The following is a 23,055-nucleotide window of genomic DNA, read 5'->3' as shown; positions in this document are numbered from 1 at the left end:
TTTCATTTATTCAAATTTGACTATCAATTGTTGAGCACCTACTAAGTGCAAGTTCTGAGGGATGCAAAAGAGTGACTTATGAGGTACAAATAAAGCACAGACAAGTGGAAACACAATGGAGGGAAAAATTATTGTCTACTGTATAAAAGGGAAGTCCTAGGGGTTTCTTTTTATATTACCTAATTTTATCCCTTTATCAACTCTCTCAACCTGTGGATTGCTAGACTTACTTTACAGATGAGAAACTGAGGATGAAAGAAGTAATTCATTCTAAGTCACTGAGATAGCAGGTTATTGACCTGGGATTTGAACCCAGAAATGCCTGTCTCTCAAACTATGCCTTGATTATAGGATCATACTTCCTCTGCAGATCCTTCTGGTTCAGAATATTTGTTAATAATTGATGTTATCAGAAGCAATACTTATATAACAGGAGGACTATAATTCTACGTGAAGACCCCCAATATGTGACATACCACAGTATTTATTACAAGTTGTCACCATGTTTATTTGTTTAATGTGGATACCTCATCACACTTTAGGCTCCTTGAGGGCAGGATGAGCTTGTTTTTGGTCACCATAGCATCTCAGCAACTAGGACACTATCTGCTATATAGGGTACTCAATTAACAATTATTGAATGAATATACATTAACAAATAATTGAATCTAGTTTAAATTTTAATTAGGTTGGTGTCATGAACTGAACTGTTTCTCCACAAAAATTCATATGTTGAAGTCCTAACCCCAAGTACCCCAGAATGGGACCTTATTTAGAGACAGAAACTTTACAGAAACAAGCTAAAATGAGGTCATTAGGGTGGGCCCTAATCCAATGACTGGTGTTCTTGTAAGAAGAGGACATTTGGACACAGATATGTACGCAGAGAAGACACTGTGAAGACACAGGGAGAAGGTGGCCATCTCCAAGCCCGGAACAGGGACCCTTTCCTCGTAGCCCTTGGAAGAAACCAGCCCTGCTGACACCTTGACCTCAGACTTCTCGCCTCCAGAGCTGTGAGACAATAGATTTCTGTTTATTTTCAGTACTACCTAAGTGGCAGTACGTTATTACAGCAGCCCCAGCAAACAAATACATGAAATATTGAAACAAATTCTCTTTCCACAAAAAAGGCATATGTTAAGATTTGATCACTACTCAATAATCTTAAAAGTTTTACAACTGTTCCAGGAGCATCATCCTTCACTCTAAGATAATAAATCAACTTAAAGCATCTGATACACTGTCTTGGCCTCTGTACCGAGTTCTAAAACAAAGTCTACACAATACATCCTAGAAGGAAAAAGAGGACTAATTATTAAATAATACAGTTACTTCTTTGAGAGAAGAAGAAATGACATAACAGGTTGCACAGCTTTAGAAGGGAATATTGAATTTAAAATGTAGTAAATTCTCAGGAAGGCCTCAAATTTTCCTCTTCCAACCATCCTCTTTGGCAGGCAGTCAGCAGAAGAGTCAATAGCAATAAATGAAGCTGTTTTGTATTTCGTCATTTTGTTGGAAGCTGGGGGAAGAAAACTAAGAAGCCTACGTTCAATGCCAAAGTAGCTAATTTTGCCTTTGGCAGAAGTCACAGCAGAGCTCCCAGCTAAAAGTGAGGTGGTGGAGCGGCAGCCCAAAGGCCCTCCATGCTGGATTGTTTTCTGGAGGCAGCGCTTCAGGTAAAACGTCAATCTCCCCCAAAGCCTCTTGTAATGTTTCTCTTTTCTGATGTAACCAAGATAACGCTAATGCCTTGTTTTAAGGATTTTACCGGATATTGGGGTGGATTTACTTCATGACGGTTCATCTTTCAACCGGCTGGGGCTGTAATAACAGGAACTGACCCTGCCTTCAAACCTAGAAATCCACAGATTTCATTTCTGTTCATTTCATTTCTTCAAATATGACAAGCAGGGAGGATTCTACTGTGATAAAACCAGGATTTCGATATTTTCAAATGCTTTTTAAAATTGAAAGTAAACATTCAGAAAGATGAAAATGATCTGGGCTTACATTATATTCTAAATATGGGTTCACTACACTGAGGTATGTAAACACACTAATTGTAATTGTAAATTACCATGTTGTGCAGGAAAACAGACATATGGCAGGTGTCTTCACTCACGGAGCTACACTAGAGCTCTTTAACATTAATGGGCATCTGATTAAATAAAAAACCCCTAATTTTTAGCAATGTCTTCCTAACTGATATGTCCCAATACTCCTCCATTTAGAGAATTGCCTTTCTTTTACAGAGGCTACAAATCAGACTAAAAATGAAAAGGTCAGATTTATTATCCTAAAATACTGCTTTATAATGAGAAATTACCATTTTAGAGACAAAAAAGGCTGAAAGAACAAATATTTTTAGGAACCCTAGACTTCCTAGAGCCTTCCTTTAGAGATATTGCTTGGATTTTTTAATCGTATAATAGATATAGCAAAATTTTTTTAAAAATCACCAACAAGACCAATATACACATTTTTTTCTGAATGTAATATACGTTTTTCCTTAAAAAATAAAAACTGATATAAAGTTTAATAAACTGTTTTGTCTCATTCAACAATCTATTCTGAACTGTTTGTCAAAAACTGTAGTTCCATAACACACTTTTTACTGTATATGGTGTTTCTTTTTATTTACTTAACCCTTTGTTGAACATTTAGGTTGCTTCTAACTTTTTGTTATTAAAACAAAAAAAAATATTGTGATGACCACCCTTATCACTAAATTTTTGCACACAAATACAATTATTTGCTTATAAGAATTTTTAAAAGTTGAAATGATGGACCAAAGTGAAAGCACATTTTAAGAACTTCCCATATGAATTACCCAATAGCCTTTCACGAAGGTTGTACACTTCACATTCCCATGAATGGAATAGCCAAATATTTGTTTCTGCTAATTTGTCCATCATCATCACCACACTGTTTAAATTACTGTAGTTTCACAACATCTGGTAGGACAAGGCTACCCTAACTCTTTACCTTCAGAATTTCCTTATTTCCCTAACTTTCATTCTTTCAGTTTAGAATCACTTTGCTAAGTACCACTCCCACATTCCACTAGGATTTTATTTGAATGGCATTATAGTTTTCATCTTAAAAACATTGTTCTATATGGATAATACAATTTTGCACCCTGAAAAGAATTCGTCATGAATAGATTCTGTCAAGGAAATCAATACTGGTAAGCAAGACTATTTCTAGAAGAAAGCCATAAACAAAAGTGGCTATTCTGAAAAATAAATCCCTGTGACATAGTTTTAGTATAATAAACAAAGATGTACAGTATATATATTTCAAAAATATGAAATTATAGAAAACAGATGCTATTTCAAGAGCAAGATAATGTTTTAAAATAAGGGAGGATAACCTAACACTTCAAAGTTTTGACAATAGATGGAAAAACTTCCAGGAAGAGGAGAAATTGTTCTTTATGATAGGAATCAAATTAAAGTGCCAAGGATTGATAAAAATATAAGAACAAGAAAGCCAATAATGAATACAACATTTGGTCTGCGTGTGAAAGACTTATGCAAGAAGTGATTCAGGGCCATTATACTACACTGAGATACCCAGAAAATACAAATTCAAAGAAAACTGGGAATTACCTACTAGACAGGGCCCGGGCAGGGGAAAATCTTGAAAGTAAGGTGGCCAAATGGAAGGTGTTTGTTAAATTCTGAAACTGTAGATCTACAAGAGTCATAGTCCCCTTTGAAAATATGATGAAGGCTATCATCCCTCTCTTTAAAGAAAACACACGTATGCACACACAATTCTGATTATACTCTTGAGGAGTTTAGCGTCTTCAGGTTAAGAAGACCTGACTTGTCTAAAGGAAACACAAGATAAAGGAAATACTTTCAGAATGACGGTGAAGATTCTATTGAGCGAGTGGTTAGAACTCATGTTTTTAATTGAGGAAGGGGTGATCTGGCAAAGATGAAGACTTTGGACTGTTGTTTGGCATCTGCCTCCACTAACTACTCCACTGAAATTGTTCTCACTAAAGGTACCAGTGACATCTTTATTAGTGAAATGATATATCTTATTTGATTTCTTATGTTACTTTTTTTTTTTTGGAGGAAGATTAGCCCTGAGCTAACCGCTGCCAATCCTCCTCTTTTTTTTTTTGCTGAGGAAGGCTGGCCCTGAGCTAACATCCATGCCCATCTTCCCCTACTTTATACGTGGGACGCCTACCACAGCATGGCTTGCCATGAGGTGCCATGTCTGCTCTGGGATCTGAACTGACAAACCCCGAGCCACTGAAGCAGAATGTGCACACCTAACCGCTGCGCGACCGGGCCTGATTTCTTATGTTACTTGATCTCTGTACATTTGACACTGTTAACCACTGACAACACACTCTTGGTTTTCTCCCAACTCTAAGGGTGGTTCCTTATCAGTTTTGAGGGATCTTATTAAGGTTTATATCCATCAATCTTAAATCTCTGAAAAATATGAAATCCTTTAAATATCAAGGCCCAGCCTTTTCTCTTTTCATTCAAGTCAAGAGGACCTGTGATGGAAAATCTCATTTTAAATTATGTGACGGCTGATCAGAGACACACACCAGTACTCACCTAAGCAGAGGTGCGGCAGCTGTGTGAATGATGCAGGGTGCTGAGGCAGACCCGTGGAACTGTTCCCTGACACTGAGAGCCCGTTAGTGTCTCTCCACATCTGCAGGGGCTGAAGAACTCAAGGAGGAGCCTGGGTCAGAGCCTCCTCACAGCTTTTAGGAGCTAAATGCTCACAGCGCAATCACAACTGTCCATCCTGGCATTCAACACTGCCTGAGCCTCTGCAGAAATATCGCCCTTCCAAGGCTTTCCAGAAGAGCTGTCTAGCAAAAGGAAGGAATGGGACTGGTGCTGTGTGACTTTTAGAGGAATAGTCTAAGAGTAAGTGAGTAGTCACCCACTGAATCTAAAGCCAAGCAATTGAAGTTTGGCTCCCCTTTACTAACCTATGTGTACTGTCAGTGTTCTATCTTCAGGCACTGACAAGAAGAAAAAATATACATTGAAGGAAAACAGAAGAAACTAGAAAAAAGCAATTAATAAAAGTAAAAGCTAAAATCAACTAATTAGGAAATAAAAACAGTAGTAAATAGGATAAATAGGATAAAAATCAACAAGGTTGATCTTTGAAAACATACATAAATTCTTTGTAAGACTGATTAAGGAGAAAAAAGCAGAGAAGGAAAAAACTGACAAGATTAGTTAGCAAAGAAGAAGACATAAACTCAGATATAATAAAGAGTGATAGAATTATACAATAAATATCACATGCAAGTGTATGGCAGCAGATGTGACAATAGAGAGGGATTAATGATTGCTGTTTAGTGTATAATGACCCCAACTGACCAATGCAGAAGCAGAAAACTGGAAAAGATCAATTTCATAGGAGAGATTGGAAAATTGATTAAGATGTACCATTGCAGAAGTCACCAGGGAATGTTGGATCACCTATCACTAATTTCCTCTAAAAAAGCACATCTGAGCTCAAAAGAAAGTAAGGGAAATTCCCAGGGAATAAACCAAATGGAGCTGAAAACGAGAGCTGGAGTTGGGGCTGAGCTGCCAATCTCAGTAACAAAGGGGTTTGAAATACACCAACTGTGTGTGGCAGGACAGGCAATAAACCTGCCTGCATAAGGTGGAGGGTTGAACTGAGACCCTCACTTAAAGCTGGGGCATTCTAAATGAAAAAGTGAATTAGAAAAAAATGCATCTTTCAAGAAAGGCAAAGAACGAGAAAACTTGTGTTTCAGCCAGCGCTCTGGGTGGGCTCCCTGTACTCATTTCTTATCTCATCCTCAAACCTTCCCCTGAAGGAAACTATTCTCCTGGACTTCGTGTTTGTGTTTACACAAAGTGCTGCTCGTTGTTGACACAAATGGTATACTGAAACAGTCTTCTGTGACTTTGAATTTTTCACTCAATATCGTGTTTATAAGAAAAAAATAAATTTTATGTTTACTGATCACCACAAGGAGTAACAGACACAATTTTCAATTAATTAAAAGAGAAACCAAATATCCGAAACCATCTAAGTATTGTAATGTACCTTAAAACCATTGCTAGGCAAAAACAAGAGGAAAAACACAAAGCAGCAATAAATTTCAACCTCGACCCCATAATATTCCCAAATAACTCCCACCCTCATCCCCTAGTACTCTTAACTTCTTCCCACAGTGAATGGAGAACTTGACGCTAAAAGTCCTGTAATCAACCTCAGGGACTAGTATGGCCACCCCCATAAGGACAGGCCCCTCAGTTTCAAAGCCGGGGGAGGTCTAGAGTGGTGGTCGGGGCAGAGAGGAGGGCACCCCCGCAGGGGACGGGGCGGAGGAGTACAAGGGTGTAAAGTATGGGCCCCCACAGTGGAGGGAACCAAAATGGAGCCCCAATGCGAGGGGAAAGCACACTGGTCCCCCTGGGAAAGGAGAGCCAGCTACCCCTACCTCCTCTGGTGGGGAGAAATCATTGGTTGGCTGGCTGCCCATCTTGCTCCGGTTATAGAACCAAACTCGGACTAGGTCCTTCTGCAGCCGGAGCTGCCCAGCGATGCTGCTGATTTGCTGCGGTGTGGGCCTTGGGCATTGCAGGAAGACTCTCTCCAGGGAGTTTCCGATGCGAGTCTCCCTGCTTGCCCGTCTCCGCTTCCGAGCCTGCTGCAGGATTGTCTCCATGTTGCATAAGCCCAGAAGGTTCTCGGTGTCCACTTCCTCCAGCCACATTTTCAGCAGCGGTAGCAGCTTCCACATGTTGGCGAGGCTGAGATGCTGGGCCTCGAAGCGGCAGATGGTCGTCTGGCTAAGGACCTTTCCAAAAAGAGGCCCCACGGCGAACCCCACGGCGGCCTGCGAGTACCCAAGGGTCATCCTCTTCTGCCTCAGCTCCTTGGCCAGCTGGGCCATCTCTTTCTCAATGGCAGAGACGTCTTCTGGAAGCGCCAACCTTGGGATGCAGCGAAGGACGATGTATGGACCGGGGAAGGCGGCCTCGGAGGGGCCCGGGAACCAGGCCCCCGCCCTGCCAGCTGTGAGCTGGGGCCCGCAGGGTGCCATCCTGCCTAGGAACTCATACAGCAGGGCACCCAGGGGCACCCTCCACACCCCAGGGCCCGGGCAGACCCTTGGCCCGACCCCTGGCCAGACCATCAGCCTACCAGGGGCCGCCTGGGAGCTCAGTGAGATGGGAGGGTCAGCCCGTCCCTGCCACTGCCTGGCAGTGGGGAGAAGTTTGAGGGCCTGTGACTGGCCATGGGGTAAGACCACACCCCAGCGGGAGCAGGGAGTCTGGTAGGAACTGACGGCTCTCGAGGCTTCCAACAGCCACCAGCCCTGCCCTCGAGCCCCGCCCCCCAGTGGGCGGAGATAGCGGTGCAGGCGAGAGAAATTGAGGCCATGGGTGTGCACAGGCGGTGGTGGAGAAATCTGGTAGATTCAGTGGCAATTCCTTGCGTCCCGTGGCTTAAGGGAGTGCGTCCCCTACTCTGAACTTAGCTTCCAACTCCCTCCGGGGTGCAAGTTTCCCTCTTGGGCTTTGTACCTCCAAGTTGTCTGGGATCCCTGAGTCACTGCCTCCATCCTTTCCCTGAAGGGAACCTAGGCATTTACTTACAGCTCTTCAGGAACTCTGGTATCTAATCCCTTTCCTCCACAGAATCTGAACATCCCTTTCCACTTCATAAATATCTGTTCGACATCTATATGCCAGGTATTGCTGGGAACTACCCTTCAGTTCATCAACTGTCCCCTCACTGCTATCTTTATGGTCACAAGTACTGCCTTCTTTGCACCTCTTCAGTCCCTGTGCCCTAAGAAACCTAAGCATCCTTGCCTGAATTTCTAGTTAATATCAGTTTACTGTCAGATCTACCCCCACCCACACACTTTGCCAGCTTCCACTCTCTCCCTATGACTGAGTTTCTTGACTAATTCCATGTTTCTTTCAAGTCCTTTGCTCTCCATCCTACCTTAGCTTCTAGGTCTAGAGTTTCCACACACAATAGAGACCTACATGTACCATCCTTCTCCCCCTCTGGAGACAGGTCTCTGGACTGGCTATTTCCCATTGAAGATGCTCTCTAAATACCTGACTCACCTACACCAGGTTCCCCTATCCCCGGCCCATCTCCCATCAGAGACCCAAAGATCTTAGAATATTTGTCCCTCCATCATGTCGCCAGCTCAGGCATCGAGTCCTAGGCCCTGGGTGGAGAAAGCTAAGGAGGGGAGAGGGGGAAGAAGATCTGACTTCAGGTTCAAAGTTTTCAAGGAGGAGCTTTGGGAAAACAGAAAGACAGTGACCTTGGTTGGACAATCCCAGTCTCTTACTCCTTCACTCTCCAACTCAACGTTGATGTAGTTCTGTCCCACCTACATCTACTGAAATTGGTCATCTTGAAGTCATCGCTGACCTTCCAACTGTCAAATCCGATGGGCTTTTAAAAATTCTCGTCCTATTAAACTTCTCTGCAGTATCTGACAATGCTGGCTGCTCTTCTTGCTCCTCCTCCTCTTTAAATTTCCATGAAATGCTGGTTAACAGCCAAATCTGTATTTCAGCTCTGACTTCTCTTCTCATTTCCAGTTCTGTATTTCCTACTGCCCCAAGTCAAATTCATTATCTGTACTTCTAAACCTGCCACTCCTCTAGGGCTCCCTGAGCTGGTTAATGGCATCATCATTCACTCGGTCACCCAAGCTCAAACCTAGGAATGGTTCTTGACCTTTCCCATACTCTGTAGGGCACCAAATATTACATAGTGGGTCTCCTAAAACATCTGAACTCTACCATCTCCTCTCTAGCATCATTTGACTGTTTTAATTCAGGCCACATAATAATAACCTTGTAACTGACTTCTTCTGCTTCTCCTTTCAAGTATATCTTGCAGACTGCTGCTAGAGGTAATTTCCAAAAATTGAACCAAACCTAACCAAACCAAACAACAATCTCACCATGTCATTTCCTCTTAAAACTTTTTCAAAATTTAACTCCTCTTCCCCCAATCAACAAGGTGAGTGCTGAAATTCCTGAGTATGGAACACATGGCTTTTCACCATTTGGCCCCTCCCTCCCTCCCCTCCTTCCTTCTTTCCCAGTCTCATCTACCACACTCTCCCCAACTCCCTGCACCCCATCTTACCCCAGGCTTAGTGAGAATATCTCACTTTGCACTAAAGATGCCACGCTTTTCGTGACTATTAGGCCTTTGGTTCATTCATGCTGTTCCTTCTGTCTGAAATGGCTTCCTCGCACTTCTTGGTCTCATTCTCTCATATCATTCAGGATTCTGCTCAAATGTTATCTCATTAGAGAGGCCTTCCTTGATCACTCTATCTAAAACAGCACCCCCTATCACTCTCTGTTCCTTTTATTAACCACCTAATATAATTATTTGTCTAATATGTTTATTATCTGTTTCTCTGCTGCCAAGAGAGCAGGGACCGTGTCTAGTTGACTGCTGTGTCTGCAGTGCCTACAACTGTGCCTGGCTCACAGAAGGCACTCAGTAAACATTTCCTGAATAAATGAAGCATGCCGTGTTTCCAGTCATCTTTCAGACACAGTTTAGAAGTCACCTTATGGTGAAGCCTTCCCCCAGGCAGAGTTAGTTACTGCTTTGTGCTACTCCCCTTGTACTTGATGTATGTTTTTATGATAACATTTATCAGTAATTATTTCTTTTATGTCTCTGTCTTTCCAACTAGAGTGTGAGGTACTTAACAGCATGCAGTAGGTGTTACAAAGCCTGGAACATAATAGAACCCTGACTGATAGGCTGCTCAATAAATGTTTGCTGAATGAGTGAATGAATCCTTACCTTTACAATTCTGAGAGCAAAGCACATTTAGTTCCAGTTTAATAATGAGAAACTTGACCCTCCCAGGCACCTCTCCATCCCTTCTCTCCTGCACTAGGACAAGGCCCTTAAACACCTCTTACTAGATGGGGGCAGTAGCATTATGAGAGTAAATTCATCTCAACATTACAGGCAATGAGGTTGTAGATATGGCCTTGAAGCAACGGTAAAGAAAAAAAAGAAGAATCAGGAAGTCAACTGTCATCTCTACAGGCTGTGTTATTGATCATTTGTTTGTTGTCTGCATCTCCACTACAACTCTAGTTAGAATGTGTGCTGGTAAAGAGCAAGGTCCTTGTCTGTCTGGTTCACTGCTAGATTCTCAGCTCCTGGAACTTATCTGACACACAGTGGGAAGTCAATATTTGTTTAATGTCAAATAAATGAATCTCTGCAGCATTAATGGTAAAGGTGGCCATATTTGCCTTGAGTTAGGTTTCAAGATGATAGTCTATGAAAAGACAATTTACAATACACAAAATTTCACTTAAGAATCATTTTGCTGATAGCTATTCTTGCCAGGTATGCCTACATGCTACTTTTTCAAAATTACAAAGCAACCAAGGAGCGTCTGCGAAACAGAATGAAAGGTGGATCACAAAGAGGAATAAAGGACCTATTGTATCAGTTAAGGCCCACATATTGAAACCAGCCCAGTTGCAAAAGAGAATCACAGAGAAAAGGTTCATTAGTTGTCTAAAAACAATAGTTGAATAAATATGTTTTCAGTAAATTGGAAAAGAGTGAGTTCAACTGAATTTGAGGAAAGCTTTATTATATTTACTGAGTTAAAACATAGTAGCTAAAAACATTTACTAAAATAAAAAGTAAGGCTATATTAACTTGATGGTTTCCAAAATTAATTTGGGTGCTCTCAATTAAGGTTCTGTCTGTACTTAATCAGATCTCATTTGCCAATGTGCCTATCTCCTGGTTTATGCATATGTGCTGTCACAAATAGCCCATATTCTTAAAGGAAGTCTTGACATTTTCTTGAAAGTATATGTAATGTGCTATGGGAATGGAGTGATCAGGGAAAAAAAGCAGGAGCATATTTGGTTGGAACAGAAATAGAGATCAGAGGAAGGCAGGTGATGGGAATGCCCAAGACAACCAGCACCGTCTGGGCTGGGGTGTTTGAAAGGCTAATCCATCACCTTCAACAAATACAGAGACCTCTTAGTAAGTTATTAGATTACAATGTAAGAAGCAGGCCAGTCTTATCCATAGGGAATTACAAAGCAAGGATAAGAAACACATGGTCCCAGGCCCTGTATATTTATAATCTAAATATGGGAGAAGAGAAACTGTCAGGAGAGCAGGACAGCCACATTTGCCCAAAGAGAAGTTACTAGTTTTCTATTATTAGGGCCTTTGGAATTAAGAGAAGTTAAGTTTTAAGCAGAAATACACAAAGTATCAGGATTTATAGTATTAGGCTTTCCTTAAGTATGCCCCATTCTAAGATGGCAAAAGCAACTGCCAAGATCCACTAATGAGAAGAAGCAAGAAACAGTGGAGGCAAAGTTGATAATAAACATCCTTATAGGGCTTGGTTCAAGTTTCATCTTTTCGGAAAGCTTTGCCTAAACACTCGGGACCACAGTGATCTCCCTCTGCTCTGAACTTACTGCCTTCCCACTCAGATACATTGGGTGCCTTAAACAATCAGCTGGAGTTTCATGTCTTAGCTCTCCACCTGGGGCATATGGAACCTCCCAAATGGACATTACAGATACCATTTATTTTGTACTTATGGGCCAAACAGTGTGCTAATGCATGAGCTATCCACAGTGCTCCAAGTACAGTAAGGGCATAAAAACACCTGGATGTGAGGGAGATCTGGCTTTGGTTTACATCATCATGTTGATCAATTATCTCACTGGCCAGGAAGGTGGTCCGTGCTTCCTTATTTCTCCAAATGCATCTCTCCCAAAGCTGCTCACGCTCCAGAAGGAGGTCAGGGCTTTGTTCAAGAATATATGAGAAGTTTCATTCCTCTAGCAGAGTCTCCAAAAAAAACACTTTTTGAATGTGATTAAATCAACAGACTAGACCAGAACATCTAAGAATGAGGTACAAGTCAAACAGAGAGGACAAGGCAGACTACGTGATGCTAATTTGATAGTTTCCCCACTCTGCAGGTGTTCTAGTAACTTAGCACCCCCCAGACATCAGGGCATAAGGGCACTGTCAGCAGCAGAGCAAGTGTAGGTCCTCAGAACCACATTAGTCAGGGACCAAAGTCAGGAATCCAGCAAAACTGTGGCAGCTGAGTATGTATGGAACGACGCCGCCCACCTCACAGTGAAAGCGTTAATACCACACATTAAGACAATTTAGTTAACTGAAAACTACCTCAGAATACACTGAAATGATTAAACTGTTAATCCATTGTGGAGATTTTTAAGTAGAAAACTGTGTAAGACAAAGTGAAACATCAAAGACAAGTTATGCAGTTAGACAAACTGATACCTGAAGGTAATGTACACACAAGAACAACATTAAAGTTGTAATAACATGGACAAGGAGTTAATCAAATCAATGTCATCACTAAATAGAATCATTTATTGCTCTATGAGATATTACAAAATAGATAGCAATAGCACTGTTCTGCACAGGGGATAACACAGGACAAGAGCATGGGCAAAAGGACAGCCATTTGTGAATAACAGTAACACGAGATGTTTTTACTCCTATAAAATATGTAGAGAAAAACTGGAATGTAGTAGAGCTGCCAACATAGAATTTCCTCGTTTCAGATTATGAAGGACTTAAAAATGACACTGCTCTGATATAATTGCTGCTTAGAAATAAAAGCTCCTGATATGACACAACCACACAGAGATTACAAAGAGATTTACAGTATATAGGGAAAATCCTTCCATTTCATTTTATAGATCTGTGATATTCATGAACTACGAAGTTTCTGTCCTATAAAGTAATATTAAGCATAAAAACCCTACAGCTTTCACAAGAAGTCCTCAAAGAATTTTAAATATCTGGATGAGGCAGGAAGAGCAGCTGAGGTGAGGAGTGCTGAGTTGAAAGGCACCAGGTGATGAGTCAGGTGTATTCATAGATAGTCACAGACAGATAAAGTTTAAAGGTTCTTGTTATGCCAAGCAGGATTTAAACAAACTTTTTAGCTGAGTTTGCCCTTGTTACAGAAGAAAAGCTTTAAAGATGTTCTTGCATTGATTACTCTAGTCATGGTGCACTCACTGTCTTCTACATTCAAATTTGTACTCAGCTTACACTTTAGAGCAGGGAACACACAACTTGTTTAACAAAAATATTTCCATTATATTGTATAGTAAAATACACCTAACAGAAATGACAGCTTACAACCAGTGAAACCAGAAATTCAGGATGTGACATGGGCTCAGAGAAGCAAATGAGAAGTAGAATAGAATGTGTTTACGGGAGAGAACTCTTTTAGGTGCTGTGAGAATTATTTTTTGTTAAAGAGATTCCAAATTGATTGATATCAGTGCCATTACCATTATAAGTTTGGGGCCTCTGTGAATTTCCCTGGAATCTCTTTAAGAAACTATAAACTGAAACAAGCCAAAGAGAGACACACCTTTTTTGGAAAAATGAACACTTGTATTAGGTAATATGAAATGCAGTAATGACCATGGAAAATTCAAGACGTAGTACCAGACTTAAAATTGTAAGTTCCAGTATAGCAACTTTATCTGAACGTGTAAATTGAAAACTGTTAGCATTTTAGACCTGACAAAGCTCTTGGCTTTAGACAGTGAGATAGTTAAGTCAGCTGATAAAACTGAATCCTCTTCCAAAGTCACCTCACTATGATTCCAAAGGTCTTAAAGAGAACCAACCAGGCTATCAAGGCTCTCTTCTGAGCAAAGGACTCATGCCCAAATCCACATTTATTGGTCTAGAGTCCACTGCAGCTCCCAGAAGCCTGCTTTTCACTCTATGTGTGTGTGGATAACATCAGGCAGATAAAGGTTTCATCTTCTGAAAGCCTCTGAACTCTAGTAAGCAATTATATCAAACTAGCTGTGAGTGGAAAATGGAAAGCGTGATTTCAATTATCATTATTTATTTAATGTAAATTTCACTCATTACTTTTTTGAATATTCAACTATACAGTCACATGGTTCAAGAAGTACAAAAGGGTTCATAGTGAAAATGGACAGAATTTATTTTTAATTTTTATTTTGTTGCCAATCATGACATCATTGGCAAGTGTTAACTTGGGCTTCCAGCTAGAATTTTACATTTTGCTTACATAGAATTTATTGTAATAATTTAAATTCAAGAAAGACATTATCCTTTATGATTGACAGAAATGTAGATGAAATGTAAGGAAGAAACTAATGAATTTAAAGAAATTTCTCAGAAGGATATGTTCTAGGGCAGGTGTCATTTTGAAAGGAAGACAATGTATTAAAGAACTGATAGGCTTTCAGGGGTTGAAGGGGAGGATGGACGAATAGGACATTAGCAGGAAGGAGAATGAAGGGGAAAGCGTCACTGCAGTTTAAGTAGATTCAGGAGAATAAAGAAATAAGGTAGAATACTAAAGAATAGGAAAATTTAGGTGTTTAAATACTGTACTTCTGTAGAAGATACAGTGGGAATCTCTGAGAGGAACCCTATGACAAGACATGACTAGAATCAGGACATAGATAATCTAGAAATACAAAGAAGCAGGAGAGAAATGACAGAAAGTTGTAAATTCTCAAATATTGAAAGGCAAGGAGTGATTTCTCTAAAACTATAGTACTTGACTTGTTGAACAAATAATTTCTAATACTGATAACTATAGGAAGTCCTTGCTTTGTATGGTAGTGTGGGACTATAAAAATGACCATACAAGCAGAAACCATGGAATAATTCCACAATAATCAATGGGAAAAACTATGACTGTTCTGTGACCTTAAGTGTTTTTTTGTCAAAATGTTAAAAATCCTTGTACTGTCAGCTAAAAATGATTGGGGGAATGAAAAAATAGTAAAACTAACTTTATTTAGTACATTGTAATTTAAAACAGAAACACTGAGAATTAAAATGCTTTATTTCTTTGTAAAAAACTTATTAAGGGTAGTTTGAATGGTGCTTGCCTTCGCATCATATAACTTACGATATGGTACAAGCAAATCTTTTCTATGCCTTGGCAAATTGTCATTTTCTTAAGTTTGGATCAGCTTCCAACATTTTATCCTTCGCACTCCCAGTGTCGTGAAATATCTCTGAGAGTTCATTTGATGTGAAGGGTTTTTCTGTTAGCATCACTTCCTCTGGGACATCTTCATCTTTTTCGTCACAAAGAGTTTCCAATTTCACTTCCAGCATTTCATGTCTTTGCTGCACTTTCATCTTTGTTAGCCAAGTTTCTCTTTTGATCATCCATTTTTGTAAAATGGAAGAGAGTACTATCTGTGCATGAACTGAATACCAGATATGACGTGATCGGTCAGTAACAGATTTTGAAAGAAGTGATATGATTGGCCACTGATCATGATGTGCATCTGTTATTTACATAGAGATTTGTACTTAATGCAATCATTCACAGTTAATATATTGCAGTAACTGTAATTTAAACCTTGTTTTCAGGGGATTGGTATTATTTAACTAAACTATGTTAACAGAAATTTGTATATATTGGAACTGTGCAAAAGGAAGACCACCTGTATTTACTGAGTCCTAACTATATGCCAGGTGCTATATTAATAGTCCTATACGGATTAGTTCACTTAATTCTAACCGTAACCAAGTAAGATGGTAGGAGTATTATCCCCCATTTTGTAGACAGTGTGATTGTGGATCTTCATCTGGCCATATTATAGAATTAATTTTCCACATTTCTGGGAGAATACAAATTTCCCACCATCATGATAAATCCAAAGCTCTTCTTCATAACTGCTGAATTACTACCATTAAAGAGTTTGAAATGACAAGTAACCTATTCATTTGGAACATGTATCTAGAGTAAAAAGTCTCATAACAGTGTGGAAGGAAGGGGGATACTTTCAGAAGATGCATTAACTCTTAGATAGCAGTGGGGTACCATCTAATAAAGCAGGGTGCCAGTGAACTAAGAGGTACTCATTGGTCCTGAATGAGTTCATAAGTCCTTAACGTTCCTCCCTACCCCACTTATTACAATGATCATCCTATGATTAGGAACAAAGAGAACCTTTGCAATAAACAGAAGACTTCTTTCTAGGAGACTCTGAGCTCCTTGAGTGGCAAGAGTCATGGCCAGCAATATTTATACCCTTAAGAGTCTAGACTAGTGCCTAGTACATATTAAATGCTGAATAATCTTTGTGGAATTGGAAGTAAAAATATTTACAGTTAGTTTCTTTCCTCAAGAGAACCAAGACTAACTCAAATTTGGGGTAAGATGTGGAATCAGGCTCAAATTTTAGGGGAAACAAATTTATTAAAGTAATCCATTAACTGGTAAAAATAATTAAATTTGGATTTTCTAAAATTTAAGCTTTGCTGCCTATGTGGATTTTACATGCTTGACATTGTTTCTGAAGAAAAGCAAAACCAAATAACACTGGAGGATTATCCCTTCATAAGAGAAGTGCCGCACCACAACGGCTATGGAAGACTGTGTTTTCCACTATAAACTGCATATCCTCTGCTTCCACAAATAGCCTTCCCACATATTGGTTATATTTAATCATTTGTATTTTTGGCCTTCAATTAACAATGCCTTATTTTAAATTTAGCCACTTTCCCTCTGGAAACTAAGCAGGAAAGGTATGGTAACTTTGCAACATAAATTAAAATAGAAAGAAGACTAAATTTCTTTGAAGGCAATTTATTAAAAGGAAATAAAAGTAAAAATCTGAAATAATTCATGCTGCTTTTAAAGAACAACTGAAATATTAGCTAAAAATATAAGAATCTCTAAGCCAAGATTGATTTTAGAAGGTTATTAGAAAATTTTAACTTAGGGTCTCTTACAAAAGTCTCATTTATAGAGATCATTGCTATACAAAGTTTTAAATGATGTTTATGTTTCTTTGCCCAAATTTTCAACAGGTAACTTCTATAGTATTTTAGAAATTAAGAAATTATGTAATACAATTGAATTCTGTCAAGGATTGTGCCATGAGATTATTCAAAACATCTGTAAACTAGCTGGCATATGAGTGCTTTATTTACTGGTATAACATATCGAATACTTGGGGTGAGACCCATATGGTTTAAGGGCATATTAACAGACAATATACGCAGAAATACTAGCACCAATTCTCAAAAATAGACAACATATATCAGTTAATTTTAATACTTAAAAACTGAAGTCATTGACCACACAAATTATTTCTCAAAATTTGTCATCAAATAAAACTATTTTCCTGTAAAGAAGGACAATAGTTTAAAGAATACGATGGTTCAAAAACTTTAAAAAATAAACCCCTGCTTTTAGAGTGCTGATCATCAACTTAGACCATCTTGAGATTTTATAAATAGAAAATATTTCGCCTATCTATGGTGCCTAATGTTCACTTGGAATTTTCATTTTAGTACCAAAGAATATTTATTTTAGATGCTCTGAATCACTTCTAGAAAGCAATGCAGTTTCTCTGAAGATGAATGTTTTGGGGGTATTTTTGCCAGCAGACAGATTTACCACTGGTAACTTGATGTCTTGTGACAAGACAGACAGAGCAGGCAGGGAAGGTGTGTAGATGGGAGCAGACTGGGAATGTGTGGGCAAGAGCGGAGACCTTGTGGCTTGAGGGAGGCACATATCAGGCAGTCAAAGAGAAGTGAAGGGCAGTGGACCCAGGCAAACCACACAGGTCAGACAGGGGCAGGCAGGGTTCGGGCTGGGGGAGATGAGATTCTAGAGGCTGCAGGACAATGAGTCTCTAGGTCAGGGAGACTGGAAGCCAGGGAGACAGGGAAGCAAAAACTGTACGAAAAGAGTCAAACATAGAGACTAAACCAGATGAGAAAGAGAGTCAGAGAGCAATATGCAGACAGAGCAAGCCATCAAGAGCAGTGACCCAGACAGACTTGACAGAGGGAAAGAGAAAGAGAGGACAAGTGAGGCACAGACAGTCGTGGGAAGGGAGGTCAATACTTAATGTATGGTATTCCTGCCTCAGGTATCACTGGTCCTCAACTTACTTTCCCAATAATTAGGACACAGCATTAAGAGCTATGAGACACTGCTATGGGGACAGCAACAGTAGTTATTCCAAATTAACTCATAATTTTCAAGTACAAATGCAAGTTCGTATTATTTTGTTATTTATCCAAAAGCACTCCAAAAATAATTAGTTTTACATTTTTTTATCTTTAAAGGGAAGAGTTAGTTGAGTAAAAGGAGAGTTGTCACCTTTACTGCCAAATTCTTGGAAGGATTTTTCACAAATTGGTTCAGAAAGCTGTAAAAAACATGGTGGCTATTTTTAATTTTTTTTTAAAGTGAGATTTCTGGAGTGAGACTACTTACATTCGCTGTGATTACTGGAAAACAGAGAGTCAAAATCACAGATAATATTGGACCTGACTAAGTACACATAATCAGGGCAAATATTGGTGATCTACACAAACATCACAGATTTAGATAAGTTATTTTAAATGATTCTCTAATCAGTTATTTCCCCAGAGTTCCTGATTCCAGCTAATTATAATGAATGATTCACTGAAAACACAGGAACTTATGGTGGTCAACTTTTAGAATACTCACCCCTGATATTAACTAATAATTATAAGGTAGCACAGAACAACGAATAGGGAAACTACCCGATGAATAACAGCTACAAGGCCAATTCTACAGTAATGAACAAAAACTGCCTGAAAAGTGCTATTTAGTTAATGAAAACATCACTTAAAGGATTAGAATATATATCCTTTGAATGGAAAGAGGAATGCCACAATTCTTGAGCAGTATGTGTAGTCAAAAAGTGGTCCAGCATCATATATCTAATATGCCTTGAATTTTAAGGTCTGTTTACAAAGCAAAGTAGAGATTTTCAATCACTTAAGTAATTTGAGCTGTGGCTAAAAATATATTAGACAACTCAACTTGTCTACACATTCTGAATGATACCACACTCTAGAAGCAATTACTGTTGATTTTTCATTGCTATCTTTAGAAGGAAGCGATTATTCATTAACAAAGAAGAGAGAGAACTCCCTAGTGTCATTTCATCAAGACATATTTTCAGCAATAAAGTGAAGTGAATATTTAGCAAATATTCAGTAAGTTAAGTCAGTGTAAACAGTCAATCTGGACTATTTAAATAAAGAAAAATTAAAGTTACATTAGCAGGTTTTCTACAATTCAAATTCACCTAGAAATTGCTAATTTTCCAATTTCTGTTCTGGTGGAGAAATGGGGCTTGACAGCTAGGTACAGGTTATCAATGGCTCCCTTCTTCTAAATCCAGAAACAAGAAACAATTATCTAAATATAGTAAGTTTTCAAGTTTAATCCTTAACTCCTAAGACCACTACTATGGTTCTTTTTTTCTTTTTCCTTTCTTCTTTTTTCAATAATTATGCTGTTATCTTTCTAATTTTGAGGTGCCCTGATTTACATTAAGTGTTCTAGGTGAGCTGAAATAATAGAGAAAAGCCTGTCTCAAACCATGACAAGGGTGAGGAAAAATGAGATGGATAAAAGTTCTGGGAGGAAACACGTTGAGAGGATCAGACATCTGGACCTCAGAGTCTGCGTGAATCTAGGTTCAGGTGTTTCTTTAATGGTAGGTGGGAAAAGGAAGCTGTGGAATAGTTTTCCATCCTGTGTGTCTGGTGTAAAGTGACCACAGGTGTGTCAAAAGACTGATTTCCCCTCACCCTTCAGGTCAGCCAGGAGAGGCTCTGTCCATTCACCTCCGGACATAAGCAGCCTTGTCTGTGAGCCCCAGAGGGCTGTACACGTGTTATACTTTTCTCTATGAGTCGCTTCAGGAAGAGTGGAATAATCTTAATAACTTGCTGGTAACTATGCTTTGTGGTTACCATAAGCCTTAGAGGACTGGTAAAGTGGGTCTGATGAGAAAGGCAGGTTTTCAAGGATCCAGAACAAGAGACTGCTGGAAGGAATAACGGCACACATTTCAGAACTGAGCACGTACCCTAAAGTCCAGGAAAAAGATCTCTAAAGACAGACAGGCAAATACTGTCTTTATTAGTGGGAGGTGGCGGCAATTCTGACTAGAAGGAATGTCCTAGAAATGACATCTTCTCAGCAAAGCCATCTCTGGCCACCTCTCTAATAATTCAAATCCTCCCCTCCAAATACACATACTTCAGGTCTTCTCTCCTGCTTTATATTTCTCCTACCATTTACCATTATCTAACATACATACACTTTCCTTATTTATCTTGTCTGTCACCCTTACTAGAACGTAAGCTCCATGTGGGATCTTTATCAGCTGTAATTCATTACTCTGTCCCTGGCACCTGGAGCGATATCTGGTCCACAGTAAATACTTGCTGAATGAATGCATGCAGACTGAATGCTCACACCCAGAGTGGCGCATAAGAAGCACATTTGGGAGGGCTGAAAGTACAGGAGCCTCAGCAGCAGCACTTACCCAAACCTAGCCCCAGTTAGAACCAGTCTGGCAAAGAGCAGCCTGTCAGCTACGTGCCAACCAAGCAGGCTGTGTTCAGACTTGCAAGATGTCAGAAGATGTCAATGCTCTGTAACCTTGTCTGTTTTCAAACATTCATTTTGTGCTTTCCTTTCACCTTGGGGGAATGTCTCCTCGTACAGAGCCAAAAATCCTATTAGCTGTTTTTGGGGGAGCAGCACACCATACAAGATCATTTCTAATTTCACCTTTACTGCTACCCCGATGTCGCTTTCAGCTTTACTGTTTCCAGATTTCTACGTCCTACTGAACATTTTTCTTTCAACTATTGGTTTTCCTTTTGTTTTCTTCATTATATTTTCTATCTTCCTGTGACCTGGTTTCTGTGTAATATTTTGGGACCCTTATCAATATCACAGAGAACATAGGAAAACATGAATAATTAAGTCATTTGTTATTTAAAACTAGAATTAGAGACAGGAAAATGGAAGGGAGAATATTTCTGCAAATGCTTTTTCACTCCTATAGGATTAAGATAATCAATAACAGTTTTAAAATAAATGATAGCCTTAAATTCTAAAATGATAATGAGAATATGTATTACCTCATTACATTTTTACAGTGTCTTCCTTCTGATGGACTCAAAATATCCCTTCAGTTAATATAAGAATTGTCCTCATAACATTTCTACAAGATAAGTGGGCAGATATTTGCTGTCATCATTTTACAACAACCAACCAACCAATCAGAATGTGGGCTATACAGTAAACATAGATCCTATTAACCTATTATGTAATTCTCTGAATATATTCAGTGTTTTTAACTGGCTAATTTTACTGGTAGGAAACACTATTAACAGAAAGAAGTGGGAAGCATCACTTGACATATATTCGAGACCACTCAAAACCCACCATTCACTATATGTTACAACAACTGAAAAGTCAGACTTCATTTTAAATACAAGGTGCAACACTGCCAACTCTTAAATGTGGAGTTGTCAAGTATTAGTATTCTATTTGCTTTCAAAAGAAAATTACTCCAGTTACTTTTTATTGGAGCTTATCATCTCTTCCTTCTCCCTTTGCCTCCACCCAATCTGTTTATCATCCTGGAGTGTAGCTTCTGCCCGAGTCATATTTGCTCTAGCTCTCCTATCCTCTCTGTTCCCAATGCCACCACTCCAGTTCATGCCATCAGCCCATACATTTGCTTTATTGTCACAGCCTGCTGAGTCTACTGCAGCTGGCTTCTTGCTCCTTTCTTTTCTCCATTTACTTAATTAAGCTTCTTTAAAATCCCATTTTGATCATGGTATACTCCTTGTTCAACATTTTTTAAGGACTCTTTGAGGGAAATCCCTGATTTTGATTGAAAAACCATTCAGTTTTCTGAGTAGGTGTGGAAAATGCTGGGGGAGTGCTGGCCCTAATTCTTTTCTCATTTGATGCCACCTTACGCTGATGCCACCTCCAGAAGGAGGAACCTACCTCCTAGCAGAGGGCCAGGAAACAGTTCTTTTTTTTTTTTTTTTAGTGTTTTGGGGAAAAAAAAGATGTGATAAGCTCTTGTTCACTGCTATGGCCTCAGTTTCCAGAACAGTGCCTGGAACATAATAAGTACTCAATAAACATCTGACGAAGAAATGGACATATGCGGGAAAGTGTATATGAAATCTGATTTAAGCCAAATTTGTTGAAATAAAAACCCACAGAGAATAGAAGGTTAGAGAGAGTAGCAAGTTTTGTCCTAAGAAAAATTGGTCTGGCTGGCAGGAACCTAACCCTGTATTTCCCCTAGGAGTAATGATTCAGTATTCACAAATTCAGTGTTCTCAGCGACTTTATAGAATATAACTACCACTAATAAACGAAATCAGTTGTGTAATACACACACATACACACACATATATGTATATATATGGTAGCATATATATCTCCTAGTGGTCTGTTTCTCTTATTGAACCCTGATTGACAGACCTTAAAAGTTTAGCTGTAATGACAGTGAAGCTCAGTTCAAGTTTAGGTATTAATGATAGTGAAATTTAGTTATAATCAAAGTTCTTTACCTAGTATTTGAACTGTTCTCCCAATTATTTCCTTCCAATTTGTAAATATGTCTGCAACTCTGAGTACTTAGTGATTAGCTATCTCCTATGATTTTATATAGAATAGTCTGTATTCAAAACTTCTGCTTATTCTCTGGCATCAATGGCCAAAGCAAGCCCATTTCTGTTCTGTTGCCATAACCAGGTACCATCGCTCACTTTGTGTTTACCATCAAAATTGGTTGAGAATTGTGAAAGCCAAAACCAGAAAGCAATGAAAAATGTCACTCTCTCCGCTTACGTAGAGATTAGAGACTAGGGTACAAATCCTGTAGGCTGGAAATCAGTACCATCCTTAAACTGTCTGGAGCCCACCTGGTTCCTGAGGTGCTCACCGTGCCACCTCTTTCCTTGCAATAGGCAGGCTAGTCCTGCCTTAGTTTTCTGTGAACATCTTCAGATCCATTCCAGCCTTACTGCTTACATTGCTCTGTTTCTTTTGCCTAGAATGCCATCCTGCACATCTTCCTACAGTCCAAATCCTGTTTAACACACAAGATTCAGCCA

The 23,055-nt window shown here is 39.3% G+C and overlaps 1 protein-coding gene across 2 annotated transcripts in view; it reads right to left on the bottom strand.

Moving 5' to 3' along the window:
- FAM172A (family with sequence similarity 172 member A) overlaps window positions 1-23,055 on the bottom strand; it is a 384,459-nt gene that overhangs the window by 99,421 nt on the left and 261,983 nt on the right. Inside the window, exon 11 of one of the 2 annotated variants that reach the window (XM_046665308.1) lies at window positions 18,259-18,281. The exons of the other annotated variant lie outside the window; for it this stretch is intronic. Within the exon in view, the coding sequence (XP_046521264.1) occupies window positions 18,274-18,281 (8 nt within the window). The 3' untranslated portion in view covers window positions 18,259-18,273. Of the gene's footprint in view, window positions 1-18,258; window positions 18,282-23,055 lie in introns of those variants that run through there. 2 annotated transcript variants of the gene reach the window in all.

Source organism: Equus quagga, chromosome 7 (genome assembly GCF_021613505.1).
Source record: "Equus quagga isolate Etosha38 chromosome 7, UCLA_HA_Equagga_1.0, whole genome shotgun sequence".
Classification (NCBI taxonomy): Eukaryota; Metazoa; Chordata; class Mammalia; order Perissodactyla; family Equidae; genus Equus; species Equus quagga.
Note: the sequence above shows the minus strand (reverse complement) of the source record. Positions and strands in the feature narration are given on the sequence as shown.